The sequence below is a fragment of the Plecotus auritus genome (assembly GCF_963455305.1).
Source record: "Plecotus auritus genome assembly, chromosome: 2".
In the NCBI taxonomy this organism is placed as follows: Eukaryota; Metazoa; Chordata; class Mammalia; order Chiroptera; family Vespertilionidae; genus Plecotus; species Plecotus auritus.
The window spans coordinates 188,329,528-188,349,103 of NC_137771.1; the positions used below are offsets into that span (position 1 = coordinate 188,329,528).

The 19,576-nt window shown below is 38.4% G+C and overlaps 1 protein-coding gene across 1 annotated transcript in view; it reads left to right on the forward strand.

Annotated features, from left to right (window-relative positions):
• The window catches only part of CCDC39 (coiled-coil domain 39 molecular ruler complex subunit), a 54,761-nt gene that overhangs the window by 11,768 nt on the left and 23,417 nt on the right, over positions 1-19,576 (forward strand). Inside the window, exons 5-12 of the mRNA XM_080656183.1 lie at positions 82-174; positions 270-398; positions 3,482-3,673; positions 10,637-10,740; positions 11,046-11,178; positions 13,898-14,092; positions 15,425-15,589; positions 18,608-18,745. Coding sequence (XP_080512309.1) covers positions 82-174; positions 270-398; positions 3,482-3,673; positions 10,637-10,740; positions 11,046-11,178; positions 13,898-14,092; positions 15,425-15,589; positions 18,608-18,745 — 1,149 coding nt within the window. The remainder of the gene's footprint in view (positions 1-81; positions 175-269; positions 399-3,481; positions 3,674-10,636; positions 10,741-11,045; positions 11,179-13,897; positions 14,093-15,424; positions 15,590-18,607; positions 18,746-19,576) is intronic.

A 19,576-nucleotide genomic window follows, 5' to 3' on the forward strand; every position in this document is an offset into this window, starting at 1 on the left:
AATATTTAATATGAGATATGCTAACAGTTTTTTAAGTTAATCAAATGATAATCATACCTATTTTTGCATGTAACTATATAGGCACTGACCCTGCAATTAGAAAGGCTGACTTTGGAAGGTAATCAGAAAAGAAAGGTACTTGACAATGAAACTACAGAGACTCTAAGTGCACAGGTTGGTTCAGTGAAGATTTTTTATTTCTTAATTGTCAAAGTGATGTTTGCAAAAGCACTTATATTCAAGAAATGTTATCGCTCTCTATTTGACAGTTAGAATTGGATAAAGCAGCGCAAGATTTTCGTAGGATTCATAATGAGAGACAAGAACTCATTAAACAGTGGGAAAACACAATAGAACAGATGCAGAAGAGAGATCGAGACATTGATAACTGTGCCTTGGTAAAGTAGTTGTTTGGTCTTTGCAATGTTCAGCTGTATTTATTTTCTTTTGTGTTTAACTCATTCATTTCAACTGTAAACCACAATGTTATTTGAAAGTCACTTTTGTAGGAGATTCATTAGTTTTGGTAAATGTTTTTCAAAGCTGACTCCATCCATTTAGAAATGTGATTTTATGTATATTACTTACCTATATATATAAAAGGCTAATATGCTAAGTGTCCCTCTGCCCATCCAACCAGTTGCTATGATGTGCATGACCACTCAACAGGGCAGACACTCAACGCAGGAGCTACCGAGCTGCAGTGACTTGGCAGCGGTGGTTCTTTGGTGATGCACCCCGAAACCAGAGAGGAGGGAGCCAATTCCTTGTGGGGCCGTGCAATTCCACCTTCAGCCATGGGTTATGTTGCTGCTGGGGAACTGTCGGTCCCAAATCTGGTTTACTGCACACTTGTGTTTGTGTTCCACACCCTGTACGACAGCAATTCCAGGACTCCTTGGGGGATGTTGGAGAGCTGGTTTCAGCCCAATCCCCGCAGGCAAGGCCAAGGGACCCCACCTCCCGGAGGGACCCCACTCACTCCACAGATGCCAGGGAGAAACTGCCGGGAGGTTGGCTCCAGGGCGTGTCTGGTGTCTTGCCCAGTCCCATCCCACTGCCACCTTCTAATTAATTTCCTTTCAATGTGCACGAATCCATGCACTGGGTCACTAGTGGTAGTATAATGACAAAGACAAGATCCTGCCATCTCTGAAATGTGGAACAAGAGAGCGTTAGACAGATAATGTTATTGCAGTAAAATCAATGCCCTACATACACACAGTTGTTTGCAGTGCCTTTGATTTAACATGTGTGCTGTCTGTTCACACAGTTAGGTGCAGGGAAATGAGCCTCATGGGGAGCCAAGAGACAGGAAGGGAGAGTCAGGAAAGAAACCAGGACTTCAATAAAGTTTCACTTTTGAAGTTGAGGCACCAATGATGGGGTAGAAGCGGTAGAAGCTCTGAAGGGAGGAATGCCACACTGATTGAATACAAAATGGCCTAGGCCTCCCCAGGAGGGACAAGGGAGAGCCAATCTTACCTGAGTTCCTTTTCATTCTTAATGCTGCTGTTGGTTTCTCTTTCCTGACTTCTCATTGCTTTCAAACATCAAGTCCTAAACTGTATAAATAAAATGTGCCCAATCTAAGACTGCAGATCCACAATCGAATTCTCATACAACCCCATGGTTGAAGGGAGAGCCTGCTGATTTGGCAGAATATACAACTTGTCATATCCACAGTGGTTCCTTGCTGACAGGCTGCTATCTCCTGGCTGTCTGTATTGTAGGAGGCTGGGGAGGGTGCTAAGAAATGGCTCCCAGGTAGAGGTGTGCTTCTAAGTGTTTAACAACTGGCTCCCGATCTGTGGCATTTCTGATTTCTGTGGTGAAACTGGTTCCATACCAATAGGACTTCACTGGTCACAGCATTGAGAAGAGATGCGCAAGTCAGTTGTGGTGAGCCAGTGAGAGCCGGTTCACACCACTATAAGGTTAAATCTGACATTGGACCCTTTTTTTTTTCCCCTCCAAAACAATTTCTGCCTTCTCAGGGTCTTCTTGGCAGGAGTCAGACCATAGGATCCTGGAATTGTCTTCTTAAAAGAAACTTTTCATTATTTATAAATAGTTTTCTATTATGCTTTTATTCCAGTATAAACATTTTGAGATGTTACTTATAAGCATTACCTATATGAAAACTTATCTGTGAATAGATAGCACTGTTAAATAATGTGAACACTGAAGTAGTATTAAAGCACCTGATTAAGTAGTAGAAAAATCAATATAAAGCAGGAAATTCCAGAATGATCATTTGCCATATATAAACCTAAGAAGTTTTGACCTGTCTTTTGGTTGAATGAACACAGTAGATATATAGACTGCTACAATTATAGAATGTTACTTATCATAGAGAACATAGAGGAATACTAGATTAAGCAAATTAAAAATGTTTTTTTAAATGCAGTGCATCTCAGATATATATCCACTTAATATGCTAATATGTGCAATATTACATATAGCATTTCTAAAACTTACTAATTTCAGACCACATGCCTCCCCTACCCCCATCTCCTGGGATTAGTTGTTTGGTGGGACACAATTTTGGAAAACTTGCAAGAAATGTATTTTAGGGTAAATTTTTCTTCACCCTCCAATTCATCCAACATATTGCAATAATAATCACTTGTAAAAAACACATACGATCTTTTTATTCCCCAGCTCTACAATCATCTTTGTTCCATATTGCTTAAAAGTTGACCCTCTTTGACATGACAATTGAAAAACAGAATTTCTCCACAGTTCAACCTCAACCTCTACTTTCCCAGCCTCATCCCTTTCATCTGTAACCACCCCTTTTTAATATATCCCTATTCTATCCCTGCCCTCCCACCATGCGCTTTCACTACATTGAGTTTTTATGTATCTCCATTTGTCTTTTTAGGCTGACTTAAATTAAGCCTGTTAGATAATGCCTTTTAATGACTCCTCTTGGGTAGATCTTATTCTCTTTGTTCCCATAGCTCTCTGTCCACTTCTCAGCTACTACTTCTTATATTCTGTTAATTGTGTATAGTCAAGACCATCAAAAAGCCTGAGTGAAGAAATTCCTATTGAAGCCAATAACTAAAATGCTATTCTCAAAAGATGAAAAACAAACTGGTCCTATGAAATATTTGGAAAATTTCATTGAAATTCAACTTTCTATGTTAAAAATATTTAACACTGTTATATTTTTTTAAATGTCACTTTTCACTCATAAAAGATCGATATTTTCCTCATCTCTTTAGCAAAGTACCAAGTAGGTGAAAGAAAATATAGAAACCTTTAAAAATATAAGCTTACTATTTTTGGTGTATAGCATATTAATATTTTGTTTTAATTCATATAAATATAGTCTATCTTAAAAAACATTCTCTTAAGTTTTGATAAAATAAATTCTAAATATAATAATAGAAAAATAAAAACTAAGTTTCTTTTAGTTTTCATTTTGATCATCATATTAAACATATATTTAACTTTTTTTTTTTAATCCTAGGCATTAGCAAAGATAAAACAGGAAACAAGAGAAAAAGAAAATTTGGTTAAGGAAAAGATCAAGTTTTTGGAAAGTGAGATTGGAAATAACACAGAGTATGAGAAAAAAATTTCTGTTGCTGATCGTAAAGTTTCAAAATATAGAAAGGAATACCAGCAGCATGAAGTTACTAAAAATCAGCTGAAGGATGAGGTATGGCAACTAAAAAGATTGGTTTGCGTGTTTATGGCAAATTGCTATAAAAGTAAGCACAAAGCCTTTCCTTTGATTAAGCTGCTGCCTTATTTTATTTTTTCATCCTTTCATGTTGTGGGACTTTCAGGATACTCTGACTGAGCTGAGCCCCTGGTTGGTGAAGGCATCAGGGGGGTGCCATTGGCATCACAGGTGGTGTGAAGGTCTCCCCCTGGAGTTGTGCAGTGCCTAACTACCCGTCACACATGTTTTGCTAGTGACCCAAGGCAAAAGGCTCCCAAAGGGTCTAGACTGGAAATCATAATCCTATGTAATAAAAGCCTAATATGCTAAGTGCTCAGTCATCCAGTCAGCCATTCAACCAATCAAAGCATAATATGCTAATGATATGCTAAGGCCACTCAACTGCTCGCTATGACGTGCACTGACCACCAGGGGACAGACAGTTGTCTGGTTGACCAGACACTATGATGTTCACTGACCACCAGGGGGCATATGCTCTGACTGGTAGGTTAGCTTGCTGCTGGGGTTGGTCTGATCAGGACTGAGCAAGATGGGCCGGACACACGCTGGATCCCTCCCACAGTCCCTCCCCAGCAGGCCAACCTCTTGCATCCCTCCCCAGGCCTGATCATGCACTGGTGGGGTCTCTTGGCCTGGCCTGCACCCTCTTGCAATCCAGGACTCCTTCGGGGATGTTGGAGAGCCAGTTTTGGCCCGATCCCGCAGGCCAGGTCCAGGGGCCCCACCCGCACAGGAATTCGTGCACCAGGCCTCTAGTTATATGATAACCAGCAAATGGGAAAATGGGAAGTGATTATTGACCTTAGTGATAACTTAAAGTATCTTTCCATTGCTACGTGTATGGTGGGGTTACCTGTTTAAGTTCAGTTTCTCACCTTGTTAAGGAATAAATTTTGGTCTGGTAGTGAAACAATGTAGTGGTCAAATACCTTGAAACAGATTAAGAGAGGAGAAAACTTCTGTTTTGTTCTTCTTTTGCAGCATTCATGCTAACTAGGTTATTCCATAGGGAGAGGTAGCAATTCCCTTAGTTAGCAATAAAGAGATCTTTATGAAATTTATGTCTTAAGACCATAGTATGTGAAGTTAACATTGTTTAGATGGGAATTTGGAATATTGTAGAGCATTTTATTCTATAAGGTATTATGCTTTTTATTTCTGATGAAAAGGAAAGTTTTTCTTTTGGCTAAAGAAAATAATTACAGAAGATCCTAAAAAAGTAAAATAAATTAATTTCTTGCCTAAGTTAAATGCCACTGCTAATAATTTGTTTTTAAACATTTTAAAGTTTAAACCAATTAGAGAAAAGAATGCAGGCGAAATAAGCCAGTCAGAGAAGATAAATATCACATGATCCCACTCATTTGTGGAATATAATGAACAACATAAACGGATGAACAAAAAACAGATCCAGAGACAGAGTAGCATCGATCAGACCATCAAACCTCAGAGGGAAGGTAGGGGAGGATGAGGGTAAGGGGTAGAGATCAACCAAAGGACTTATATGCATGCATATAAGCCTAACCAATGGACACAGACACCAGGGAGGTGAGGGCATGAGTGGGGCAGTGGCAGGGTGGGGGGGGGGGGGAAAGGAGGGATAAAGACACATATGTAATACCTTAATCAATAAAGAAAATAATAATAATAAAAAAAAGAATGCAGGGATTTTTTCATTCATAATTTATTTATTGAGATATAATCCACATACCATAATTTTTAGTGTATTCACAGAATTGTGCACATACCACCACCATCTAATTTTACAATATTTTTGTCACTTTAAAAGGCACCTCCACACCCATTAGCAATCACTTTCTTTTCTCCCTCCAACCAGCTCCTGGCAGCTACTAATCTACTTTATTTCTCTATGGATTTGCTTCTTTTGGATATTTCATATAAATGAAATCATATAGTATGGAGCCTTATGTGTTTGGATTCTTTTTTAATTATATTTTTATTGATTTCAGAGAGGAAGGGAAAAGGAGAGAGAGATAGAAATATCAATGATGAGAATCATTGATTGGCTTCCTCTTGCATACCTCATACTGGGGATCAAGCCTGCAACCTGGGCATATGCTCTGACCAGGAATTGCACCGTGACTTCCTGGTTCATAGGTCAACACTCAACCACTGAGCCATGTTGGCTGGGCTGGATTCTTTTACTTACATAATATTTTCAAGTTTTATCCATGTTGTAGCACATATCATTCATTCATTTCTTTTCTCCAATTTTTTTATTGTGATAAGATACATATAACTTACAATTTACCATCTTAACCATTTTTAAAGAATCTATATTGTGGAGAGTATTACAGGTGTCCTCCTTCCTTTCCCCATTGCCCCCTCCACCTGGTTCCCACCCCACCCCAGGCCTTTGCCACCCTATTTTCTGTGTCCATAGGTAATGCATATATACATATAAGATCCTTGGTTAATTTCTTTGCATACCCACCTCATCCCTTCCCTCTGAGATTTGTCAGTATGTTCCATGTTTCCATGACTCTGATTCTATTTTATTCATCAATTTATTTTGTTCATTAGATTTCTTGTTTGTTCATTTTGTTTTTAGGTTCAATTGTTGATAGATATATATTTATTGCCATTTTATTGTTCATATTTTTTTATCTTTTTCTTCTTCTTCTTCCTTTTCTTAAAGAATACCCTTCAACATTTCATGTAATAGTGGTTTGGTGGTAATGAACTCCTTTAGCTTTTTCTTGTCTGTGAAGCTCTTTATCTGACCTTCAATTCTAAATGATAGGTTTGCTGGGTAGAGTAATCTTGGTTGCATGTCTTTCATCACTTTGAATATTTCTTGCCACGCCCTTCTGGCCTGCAAAGTTTCTGTTAAGAAATCAGGTGCTCCCTTGTAGGTTAACTGATTTTCTCTTGCTGCTTTTAAGATTTTCTCTTTGTTTTTAACCCTTGACATTTTAATTATGATGTGTCTTGGTGTAGGCCTCTTTGGGTTCCTCTTGTTTGGGTCTATTTCTTTTTTTTTTTCTTTTTTTTTTTTTCTCTCATTTATTTATTTATTTTTTTTACATTTTTTTTAATTGTTTGAAGTATTAAAAATAGTAGTACATATGTCTCTTTTTTTCCCCCATTGACCTCCCCCCACCCTCCCCTTCCCCACAGTACATGCCTTTACCTGCCCCCCCCCCCCGCCCAGTGTCTTTTATCCATTGGTTATGCTTATATGCATGCGTACAAGTCCTTCGGTTGATCTCTTACAGCCCCCCTCCCCCCCAAATCCTCCTCTGCCTTCCCACTGTAGTTTGACAGTCTGTTCAATGCTTCTTTGCTTCTGTATCTATTTTCCCCCCTTTTCTTTCCTTTAAAAAATCTTGCCTCTGCAGACTAGAAATAGACATATAATAACAAAAAATGTTTGAGTCCCAATTTCAATGTCCAACAGTTCTGATTCCCCGTTTCAATGTCAAACAGTTCCTTATGTGTACATGTCAGCAATGATATCTGGATGGTGGGCACATGGTGGCAATGCAGGTCCAACCCTCTCTGGTTTGGTCCTAGGCAAGTGCTGCGTCGCACAGCTTCTGACTGCTAGCGTGGCAAGGCGTCATCAGCATCTTCCATCTCTGGACTGTTTCTCCTCTTGTCTTCATGGTTGGAGCAGACCTGTCAATTCCTCTCTGTTGCAGGAATCCACATGGTCTTGGAGTTGTTTTCTGAAAATATACAAACATATTCTCGACCAAAAGTTAATAAAGGAATCTTTTCTATATAATTGATTTGGGATCCTTTTTATTTTTGCCCATTGTTTGGGTCTATTTCTTTCACCAGGTAGGGAAAGTTTTTTTTGTAATTTCTTCAAATAGGTTTTCAATATCTTGCTTTCTCTCTCTTCTCCTTCTGGCACCCCTATTATGTAAATGTTGGTATGCTTGAAGTTGTACCAGAGGCTCCTTACACAATCTTTATATTTTTGGATTCTTTTATTTTTGCTCTTCTGATTGGGTGTTTTTTTTTTTTGCTTCTTCATATTCCAAATCATTGATTTGATTCTCAGAATCCTCTACTCTAGTGTTGAATCCCTGTAAATTATCTTTATTTCAGTTAGTGTATGCTTAATTTCTGACTGGTCTTTTTTTACGTCTTTGACATTCTCACTAAGATCCTTGAAAATCTCACTAAGTCCCTTGAAGCTGTCATTAAGATCTTTGAGCAACCTTATAATCATTGTTTTGATCTCTGTATCCAGTAGTTTACGTTCTTCTATTTCTTTCATTTGTAACATATTTCTTTGTCTCTGAATTTTGGCTGCTTCCCTGTGTTGTTTCTATGTATTGGGTAGAGCTGCTATGTCTACTTGAGCTGGTAGAGTGGCCTTGTGTATTACGTGTCCTATAGGACCCAGTGGCTCAGTCTCCCCAGTCACCTGAGCTGGGCACTCTAGGTATGTCCCTGTGTGGGCTGTATGCACATTATTGTTGTAGTTGAGCCTTGATTGTTGTTGGCATCACTGGGAGGGATTGACCTCCAGGCCAACTGGCTGTGAGGACCAGCTGCCATCTACAATGGAAGAGCTGCAGTGCGGAAGACACCCTGTGGAGCAGGATTTGCTGCATTGGGGCTTTGGTGCTCACTGAGTCTGCCCCTTGAATGTGTCACTTGTAATCTGCTATGGTCTGAGGCTGTCCACCAGGTACACTGGCTCTGGGGCTTTCCGGGAGGTGCAAAGTTAGCCACTGCCTGGGGCCACCCAGCAGGAGCTACAGAGAGATCTGCAGATGGCTGTTACTTATATTGGGCTAGGAAGTGCCCAGGCGAGGCCCAGGTGTGAAGCAAGGCAAGCTGGTGTTAACACTGGGTCTTGGGCCTTTTATTGATAGGTTTGGGACACACTGACACCTACTGCTGCTTTTTCAGAGATTTTAGCAATGTCTGGCCATTCATATGGAAAAGTAGCTGCAAACAGCTTAAGTGGGGCTGGAAATTGGATGGGGCAGGGTTTTAGGGAATCACCAGGAGAGAATGAGCAGTGTGGGCCAGGCTGATGGAAATTCAGATATAGCTGCCAGTCAGCTCTGCGATGGGGGAAGTCCCAGCACAGGAACAATGACCCCTGTGAGCACCATTGACTGGGAGAAAGCCACCCCTGAGTTCCTACCTCAATGCCAGACAGTCCAGTTCCTCCCTGTATGTCACTGGATTCTCCCAAAGCCACCACCCAGAGTTAGAACTCCGAGGAAGCGGGATTAAGTAAGTTCATGTGTGGGCCCTTTAAGAGGAACTGCTGGGTTTCCAGCAGCCCCCATGCCTCTCAGCTACAATTCTTGCTGGTTTTTACAGCCTGAAGTTACAGGGACTTCTCTTCCCAACTCTGGAACCCTGGGTTGGGGGTCTAGTGTGGGGCTGGGAACCCCTGCTTCTCACAGGAGACCTTGGAGATATCCTTCCCAATTAAAAAAATGGCACACATGGATGTTGGACCAGCCCGTTCTGTGCCTCCATCCCTCCTACCAATCTCGATGTGCTTTCTTTACTTCTCTAGCTGCAAGACTTCCATTCAGCCAGATTTCAGGTGGTTCTGAATGATGGTTGTTCTGTATTTTAGTTGTAATTTTGATGTGATTGTGGGAGGCAGCGAGTACTGGCATTTACCTGTGCCACCATCTTGTTTCTTTCCCAACTTAACCATTTTAAGTGTATTTCACTGGTATTAAATATATTCCTAATATATTCCTAATATATTTGTACTGCCATCAGCACCATCTATCTCCACAACTCTTTTTTTTTCTTGTAAAAATAAAACTGTACCCATTAAACAATAGCTCCACATTCCTCCCTTTACCATTCCCTGGTAACTATGACTCTATTTTGTCTCTATGATTTTTACTACTTTAAGTACCTCACGTAAGTGGAATCATCCAGTATTTTGTGACTGGCTTATTTCATTTAGTATAATGTCCTCAAGATTCATCCATGTTGCAGCATATGTTAAAATTTCCTTTATTTTTAAGGCTGGATACTATTCCATTGTATGTGTGTACCACATTTTGTTTATCCATTCATCTGTCCATGGACACTTGGGTTGCTTCCACTTTTTAGCTATTATGAATAATGCTGCTGTAAACGTGGGTATACAGTTACCTCAGAATTGCTGGATTGTATGGTAATTTTGTTTTTAATTTTTTGAGAAACTGTTGTGCTGTTTTCCACAGTGGCTATTCCAACAGGGTTAATTTCTCCACACTTTCACCAATACTAGTTATTATTATCTTTTATAGCAGCCCTCCTAATGGGTATGAGGTGGAATTTTATTGTAGTTTTGATTTGCATTTTCCTAATGGTTAATCATGTAGAGCATCTTTTCATGTGCTTTTTGGTTATTTGTATATGCTCTTTGGAGAAATTTATATTTAGGCCATTTGCCCAGTTTTGAATCTTTTGTTGTTGTTGAGTTTTAGGAGATCTCCATACATCCTGGATATTAACCCCTTACCACACATTGATTTGCAAATTTTCTTCCATTCTGTTGATTGCCTTTTTACTGTGTAGATATTGTCTTTTGATGCACAAAAGTTTTTAATTTTAATTAAGTCTAATTTATCTAATTTTTAATTGTTCCCTGTGCCCTTGGTGTCACATCCAAGAAATCATTGTCAAATCCAATGTTGTGAAGTTTTGCTCTAATGTATTTTAAACACATATATGTGGATCTTTATAATTTGCCAGTATTATACAAGCAATTTAAACCATAATATTAGATCAAAAAGAAAAACAGTTAATATGTATTATAGCAATATGGTTATTGTGTTTATGGGAATGATGAAGGTTAGAAATTAAAGTGCTTGAAATAGGAATTTTTGGAAATGAAATTAATTTATAAAATACAGAGTAAATATATACTTTTTGTCTGTTAATTAATAAATAGCTGGATTCTTTTTTTTTCTTCTTTTTTTTTAATAGCTGGATTCTTTAAAAGCCACTGTGAATAGAAGTTCCAGTGAAGTAGAAGCTCTGAGGAAAAATACTTCCAAAATAAAGAAGGATATTGATGGAGAAACAACAAGGTAAGAAAAAAGGTGTTTAAATATATTTATAGTTCTTAACTACTTCTAGAAACATATTTTTTGTTAAATAGCTATAAAATTATAGCTACTAAATTACTAAATTAAAAAATGTCCCAGATGTTTCATCACAAAGGCTCTGGAGTAGTATTTTTATGGTTTATTAACTATTATTGGTAATAAAATGGTTTATGGGAAAAGAAACCTTCAAGTTACATGAAGAAATTGTAGGACAAACTATTCCTTGTTTTTTTGCATTCAATACCTCTAGACATGTTTTCTGTTTTTTAATCATAAACCCTTTCTAGGTTACACAGAATTAAAAAAGCTAATGAGAATGCAAAAACAAAATTAGAGCAGATAACTGAGAAAACTATGTCAGCAGAAGAGAAAGCTACCAATTTGGAAGATATACTAAAGGAGGAGGACAAAAGTGTGAAGGTAAAGTTTGGTTCCCATTTAAAAGAAGATCACAGCACATTTAGCAATAGTGAATTAATTAGACCCCTGAGATCAGAGGAGTAGGAAGTCTTTTAAGAGGCTCTGCTTTCTGGTGATGACATTTGTAATCAGCATTGTTCATCTTCTTTTTATGGCTTCTGCGGCTCTTCTTAAGCTCCTGATCCTTCATTTGCTTCACTTTCAGCATTTAATTTTGATACCTTCTTCTCCTTCTTCTCCTCCTTCTCCTTCTCCTTCTCCTTCTCCTTCTCCTTCTCCTTCTCCTTCTTCTTCTCCTTCTCCTTCTTCTTCTTTTTTTTTTTTTGTGTGTTAATCCTCACCTGAGGATATTTTTCCCCCATTGATTTTTAGAGAGAGTGGAAAGGAGGGGGAGAGACCGAGAGAGAAACACCCATGTGAAACACATCAATTGCTTGCCTCCCACACACTTTCCAACCAGGGTCGAGGATTGAGACAGCAACTGTGGTATGTGCCCTTGACTGGAATGGAACCCTAGATCCTTCAGTCCTGGGCGATGCTATAATCATTGAGCAAAACTGGCTAGGGCTTGATATCTTCTTTTAAAGGTAGCTGGATTCCATGCCTTCTCAATACCATGTCCCTGCTTGTCATCCATAATATATATATATACACTAGAGGCCCGATGCACAAAATTCATGCAAGAGTAAGCCTTCCTTCCCCTGGCTGCCGGCACTGGCTTCCTTCCAGCAGGACATCTGGTCTAATTAGCATATTGCCTTCTGGATGACCTTGTGGACAAAGCCAGGGCTGCGAGGGAAGCCTGGGTCCTGGGTGCCAGAGGGAAGCTGGTGCTGGTAGCCGGGGGCAGGAAGGCCTATGCTTGCATGAATTTCATGCATCAGGCCTCTAGTGTTCTCATATTGCAAATGTACCTTGAAAAGTGCCCTTGTTTTACAATTGATTTCTACATGATTATCATTGTTTTTGTGCAAATTCCCCCCAATGGTCTGCATTTATTAGCTGTATTTCTTCATCATGTGCCACTGCTATATTTTTAACCTCGTAGAGTCTGGTATCATTTATCAGTAAATGGGCTCTTAAATGCTATTATTTTACTAGCCTTACTGGCATCTCCCTTCTGCCTTAATCTATTTGGCATGTTGGTAGCATTAAAGCCAATGTTTGAGGAACTGGAAGAGGTTGGTTCAAATTTCCTCTTTGAAAATTTCAAAGTGACTGTATGACCTGGCACTGTAGGCACTACTTCTTGCTTTTAACTTTTTTTTTTTTTAAATATATTTTATTGATTTTTTACAGAGAGGAAGAGAGAGGGATAGAGAGTTAGAAACATCGATGAGAGAGAAACATCGATCAGCTGCCTCCTGCACACCCCCTACTGGGGATGTGCCCACAACCAAGGTACATGCCCTTGACCGGAATCGAACCTGGGACCCTTGAGTCCGCAGGCCCACGCTCTATCCACCAAGCCAAACCAGTTAGGGCAACTTTTTTTTTTTTAATTAAAAAAATTTCCCCTTTATTGCTCTTTAGAGAGAGAGGAGAGGGATAGAGAAATAGAAACATCCATGAGAGAAAAGCATCATCCATCGGCTGCCTCCTGCACACCCCCCACAGGGGATTGAGCCCAAAACTCAGGCATGTGCCCTGACATGGAATCAAACCTGTGACCTCTTGGTTCATAAGTCGATGCTCAACCACTAAGCCACACCAGCCAGGCTTTTAACTTTTTTTGTGTGTGTGGGAAAAGTAGAAGGGTAGCTGAAGATGGTGGCAAAAATCCCTCATTTGCTGAGGTTTATATCAAGGATGGTTTTTGGATAGAATCTGCTTCCTCAGTGTGTTGTGTTTTTAAAATCCCTGAGTAATGAAGTCACGCAGCAGTGTTGACTTGGGTGATGTCTGAGTCCAACATTATTTTTTTAACTTATTTTTCTTTCAAGAGCATGATTTTCTGTAGCACATGGGATGGGACAGTATTAAAACTTATCAGAAATCTGTAAAAACGATAGAATTCACTTGAAATAGACTTTTGGGCTACAGAATGAAAAACTAGTGACATTTTTAAAGAAATTAACTGAATTAAAAAAAAATAAGATTGCAGCATGTTTACTAATTGTGCTCTAGCAGGGTTGTGTTCAGAATCTTGATTTTTATAGCCATTGGATTTTGTGTTCCTTTGGAAAAATCCCAACCCTATGTGTTTTGGAGACGTGCTGTGTTATTCACCACCAAGCACTAACTTGAAAACTCTGCTAGGCAATCTTTGAGAAGGTATTAAACGCAATGAAAAGTGTCTGTTATGTGAAAAATAATGCATTTTATATGATTATATCAGATTATATTTCTTGATTTGTGCCCCAAAGAAGGTGGGAGATTGAGTGATGTAATTTCTTCCCTGTAACACCCTCAAGACTTCAGTAAACGTGAATTTATATTCTGTTTTCTAAGGAAACCAGTGGAATGCCTAAGTTCTAAGGCTAGGGTGGGATAACAGATCAAGGTACATGATACAAGCATAGAAAACTACTGTTCTAGTCTACTAGCATAGAGTAGACTATAAGAAATGTTGGGGATTTGTTGAAATTGTGGGAGGCTTTTATATCTCAAGAGCTAAAATGTTGGGGGTTCATTTATGAGCCCCCTATATTATACTGTTTATAAAATAAAATATTTAAGGTATTATAATTTCACTAATCACTATTATTCTTATCACCAGGAAGTGGAAATTCAATTGAACATATTGAAAGGTGTGCTATTTAAGATAGTTCATGAATTACAGACTGAGACAATGAAAGAAAAAGCTCTTGTATCAGAAATTGAAGGAACCCGTTCCTCTCTAAAGCACTTCAACCATCAGCTACATAAACTGGATTTTGAAACCTTGAAGCAGCAAGAAATTATGTACAGTCAGGTAGATGTTACTCTTATGAATATCTTCCATATTGACTTGTTATAGTTGTGATGGTCAAGGTACTACAGAGCTCTGAGAAAACAAAAATTTCTAAGCACTCTTTGAGGGATAGACAAATATTGAAGATGGGATTTCATGCTAGGTCAGTAGTAGGGTGAGGAAGCCTTAAATGCTATTTTTTCTCTATCTGAAATAAACAGGTAAGAGGACAGACAACTCTAGTGAGGGAGAACCATGTTTTAAAGCAGTGGTTCTCAACCTTTCTAATGCCGTGACCCTTTAATACAGTTCCTCATGTTGTGGTGACCCCCAACCATAAAATTATTTTCGTTGCTACTTCATAACTATAATTTTGCTACTATTAATGAACCGTAATGTAAATATCTGTGTTTTCCGATGGTCTTAGGCTCTACAGCAGCAGTTCTCAACCTGTGGGTCGCGATCCACAGGTTGAGAACTGCTAGCAGGGTCGCCTAAGACCATTGGAAAACACAGATATTCACATTATGATTCCTAACAGTAGCAAAATTACAGTTTTGAAGTAGCAACGAAAATAATTTTATGGTTGTGGGTCACCACAACATGAGGAACTGTATTAAAGGGTCACTGCATTAGAAAGGTTGAGAACCACTGCTTTAAAGGAACCTGGGGCAATTGAACATAGAGTAAAACAAAACAAGGAGTTGGGCATCTGAAGCCTAGAAAAATTGTATGTTGATTTTTAGTTGTGTGGAATAAATAGAGACATAGGCTTTCTCATCCCCACCCATAGGCAAATAGATGAAAAGTATTTTTTCAGTTTTTCCTTATTTCTTCTATTTATTTGTTTTGTCTCATTAATCTCTTAATGTCTTCCCTCTGTACATCTTAATCTCCCCAATCTAATATATTTTTAGTTTCTCAAAATTACAGATGCTAAAGTTTAATTAAAATAATAATTCATTAGAAGTTTTGTTTTTTTATGGCTAACAACTTATGACTATATCATTTTTCTTTGCATCCCCTTTTGAAGATGTATCTTCAAAAATGTATGTCCATGTATATCCAGTTAATTTACTGAGGTTCCATCATGGTAGTATGATAAATAGCTCCCTAATGATTTTGTTATATTTTCAGATTACTTATATGTCACTATCATGTACCCTGGTTGTTAAAGAATAGGTTGATGTTTCTCCCTTTAGGGTAAGAAGGATTTTATCCTGTAAATTACTGAAGGCTTAAAGTGATACCTACGCCAACTGATAAAAAGGTCTTTACCATGTCTTTATACTTGTAGAAATGGTTTTCACCATTTGTTTCTCCTTACTAACTTATTTTAATAAACTGTAACAGGATTTTCACATTCAACAAGTGCAACGCCGAATGTCACGGTTAAAGGGAGAAATTAATTCAGAAGAGAAACAAAGTCTTGAAGTAAAAATTGTTGAACTTAAAGAGACGTTGGAAGAGAGAAATTCTACATTTGGCATTTTGGAAACACAGATCAAGAAGCTTCATGTAACTTATCCAAAACACTTTTTATGCTTCAAATATGCTAGTCATTAGTCATTCTGTTTTAAGAGAACATATTTCTAAGACTTAACTTTGGATAGGTGATTGCCAAGCTACCCACGTACATAATAAATGTACAAACTGATATCCATATTTCTATAAAAATGCAACATTACCATTGATTATGCATTTACTACATGCTAAATATACCACATGCATTTAGTATTTTATTTCATTTCATTGTTATAAATAGGGGAACTTATGAGGAATATATCATTACTTGTTTCACAGATTAAGTTACTTGTCCACAGCTACACAGCTAGTACATGGGGAGCTAGGATTTGAGCCCTGGTTCATGTGACTTCAAAATACTCTTAAATAGTACCTGATTTAAAGCATTGATAAATTCCAGTTTTTCTGTTATGCATTTGCCATAATAACTTGATTGTCTATTATGCATGAAATAACCTCTAAATGAAGCTGCCATTTTATGGCTCATCTATTGTTGTTATTCAAATATTTACTTAGATTTTTCAAATAACTCGATTATGTTAATAAGATGAGAATAATCTTAATCTTTAGGTATATTAATATGTTTATAGTAATATAAAACCTATGTTAGGGAAGCCTATGTAATATAAAACCTATGTTAAAGTTTAATTGGAGAGTAAGAGTGAAAGAATGAGAGCATGGACCTGAATGGGTAAGAACACCAAAGGGTTTCAGGTTTTTAAACAGCTGGGAAGGCCTAGTGATGAGTGTCCTCTATTGGCTATTAGAAGAATTGCCCTGAATTCCTTTAGGGCTAACAAAGGAGAAAGGGAGCTATTAACTTTTTTACATTAAAAAAAATTATTTTATGATGATAAAATTTTGTTTTGGAGTAGTTTGTAGCATGATGAAATGTCTTTTTAAAATGTTTCTTTGGTTTGGTGGAAAAGAGCACATGTTTGGAATCAGAAAGAATTGGTTTTGAATGTCAAGGTTCTATCACTGCTGGTTTAACTTTTCTGAGTCTTAGTTTGTTCAATTCTTAAATGGAAAATAATTTAATATTAATTTTGCAGCATCATGGAGAATTACAAGCAGTTTATATCTTAATACAGTGCTTTTTAGCAAGTACTCAGTAAATGGTATTGTTTTAATGATACTGAATATAGGAATACTAATGCTATCTATAATAATCTATAATAATAAAAGCATAATATGCTACTTAGACCGCCGAACAACCTCTGGACGTCATTCCAGATGTTCTTCTGGACGAAGCCACAGTGGCAGGGGTCGAGGCAGAGGCAGTTAGGGGCGATGAGGCAGGCAGGCGAGTGATTAGGGGCGATGAGGCAGGCAGGCAGGTGAGCAGTTAGGGGCATCAGGCAGGCAGGCAGGCACAGTGGTTAAGGGCGATCAGGCAGGCAGGTGAGCAATTAGGGGTGATTAGGCAGGCAGGTGAGTGGTTAGGGGTGATCAGGCAGGCAGAGAGGTTAGGGGCAATCAGGCAGGCAGGCAGGCCAGCCATTAGGAGCCAGCAGTCGGATTGCAAGGGGGGATGTCCCAGATTGCAAGAGGGTGCAGGCCAGGCTGAGAGGACCTCCCCCCTCCCCCAATGCACGATTTCATGCACCGGGCCTCTAGTCTATAATAATAAAAGCATAATATGCTAATTAGACCAGACGGCGGATCAAACTTCCAGACAAAGCCAGGGCTGCGAGAGCTGAGCCCCTTGAATGAATTTTGTGCATTGGGCCTCTATTAGAAATATAAGAAGGTGACCTGTGTGTCACCTTTCTTGACCCTGGCCTGGACTGTGCCTGCTTTGCTGTGTGGGATGGGTTTAGTGTTCCCTCTTTAGCAATTGGCTAATACTTATACCTATTCTAACTCTGGTTTTAACAGAGAGAAAAATAAATTAATAGAAATGCAAGTGAATTTTAAACGATATTGTTACTCTTCTAATAAAGGTTGCTCTCATTAGTAGTATGGGGTTGAAAAGTCATTCTGCGTTCCTGCTCCCATGCTACTCCATCTCTTATTGTGCATAACAAACTACTTTCTTTTGGTTAAAATTCACCTTACATTTAATATATATATATTTTGGTTCTAAAAGTTCATTTTATGAAATCACATTTTCTTAAAAAAATTCTTCTTCTTACTGTCTTGTTACAATCCTAGGTCTTGATACTTCAGAGACATACAGGCAATGAGAAAGGGGAGGGAAAATGTATAGATGAAGTGAGAAAGAAAAAGACAGAGAGGAAAGAGAGATAGATCTTGGAACTAAAAAGTTTTTGCTTTACATACCCAGAGGGGAATTAAAGCACAAACCTTGTTCTGGGTTCAGGGTGGGAGGAGGGACATAAACTGGTATAAAGCTAGAAAACTAGGATCTGTGTATGAATGACCTACAATGCATCCTATGGAGTTAGATCTTATATGACATTTTTCTCTCCAGCAATATGTGATTATATATGTAATACTACATGAGCTTTTTGTATATCAAACGCTATTGTGCATACTCTTTGCCAGTAACTTCTTTTTTTTAAAAGTTATTTATTTTTTAATCTTTATTGTTGGCCAATAACTTCTTTAATCCTCACAACAACCTAAGGAAGTAGGTATTGTTATCATCTGATTCCAGAGCTTGTACTGTTAACCAAGACCCTATGCTTTCTCACAATGTTAATGTCTTTACCTTCTGGGACTTGGATTGAATCAAATAATGAACTCTAGAAGGTGAACCAAAGCTTGGGCTCCCTCTTCCCATGTCTTTTCCTTTAGAATCACATTGAACGGTAACCATACATACGTAAACTAAACCCAAAACATCAATAAATGATAAAAATGAAAAAAAAGTTAATATCTATATATATTATATTAGAGATGTTAGAGCATAAAGAATAAGACTTTTAAAATCTGATTTATTATAAATATTTAATGGAGCACATAATTTAATGTAAGATGTTTAATAGTATGTATTTAATATTGCTATTTAAAAATGTATTTGTGTACCTTTTTTCCTTCTTACAGAATGATCTTTACTTTATCAAGAAATCAAACAGTAAAAATCATGATGAAAAACAGTCTCTCATGACCAAAATAAATGAACTAAACCTTTTCAATGAAAGATCAGAGAAAGAACTTAATAAAGCTCGAGCTTTCAAACAGGTGCAGTAAAATAATATGAGTATATAATAAAATCCACATGTTTTCAGTCTCAATATAGAAAAATTTAAAAACATAGCAACATTTGAAAAAGACAGTAAGTCACTATAATTGAAGAAGACAGTCACTAAAATGTTAAAATACATTATTTCTTTCCAGTCTCAAAGAAAATTTGCTATATATATTATATTTAAAATTTGTTAATATATTATACATGCTTCCAAAACATTAAATATTCTAGAGACAAAGAACCATGGAATAGACTGACAAATTTCGGAGGGAAGATGGGGGTAAGGGAGATGGGGGTGGAGGGAGAGATTAATCAAAGATTATATATATATATATATATATATATATATATATATATATATATATAATCTCCTATATAATAAAGAGGTAATATGCAAATTGACCATCACTCCAACACACAAGATGGCTGCCCTCATGTGGTCAAAGATGGACGCCCCCATGTGGTCACAAGATGGCCACTACAAGATGGCTGGCAGGGGAGAGCAGTTGTGGGCATCAGGCCAGCAGGGGAGGGCAGTTGGAGACAACCGGGCCTGCAGGGGAGGGCAGCTGGGGGCAACCAGGCCCACAGGGTAGAGCAGTTAGGGGCAACCAGGCTGGCAGGGGAGGGCAGTTAGGGGTGACTGGGCCGGGAGAGGAAGGCAGTTGGGGGTGACCGGGCCAGCAGGGGAGGGCAGTTGGAGGGGACCAGGCCTGCAGGGGAGGGCAGTTGGGGGGGACCAGGCCCACAGGGGAGGGCAGCTGGGGGCAACCAGGCCCACAGGGTAGAGCAGTTAGGGGCAACCAGGCCAGCAGGGGAGGGCA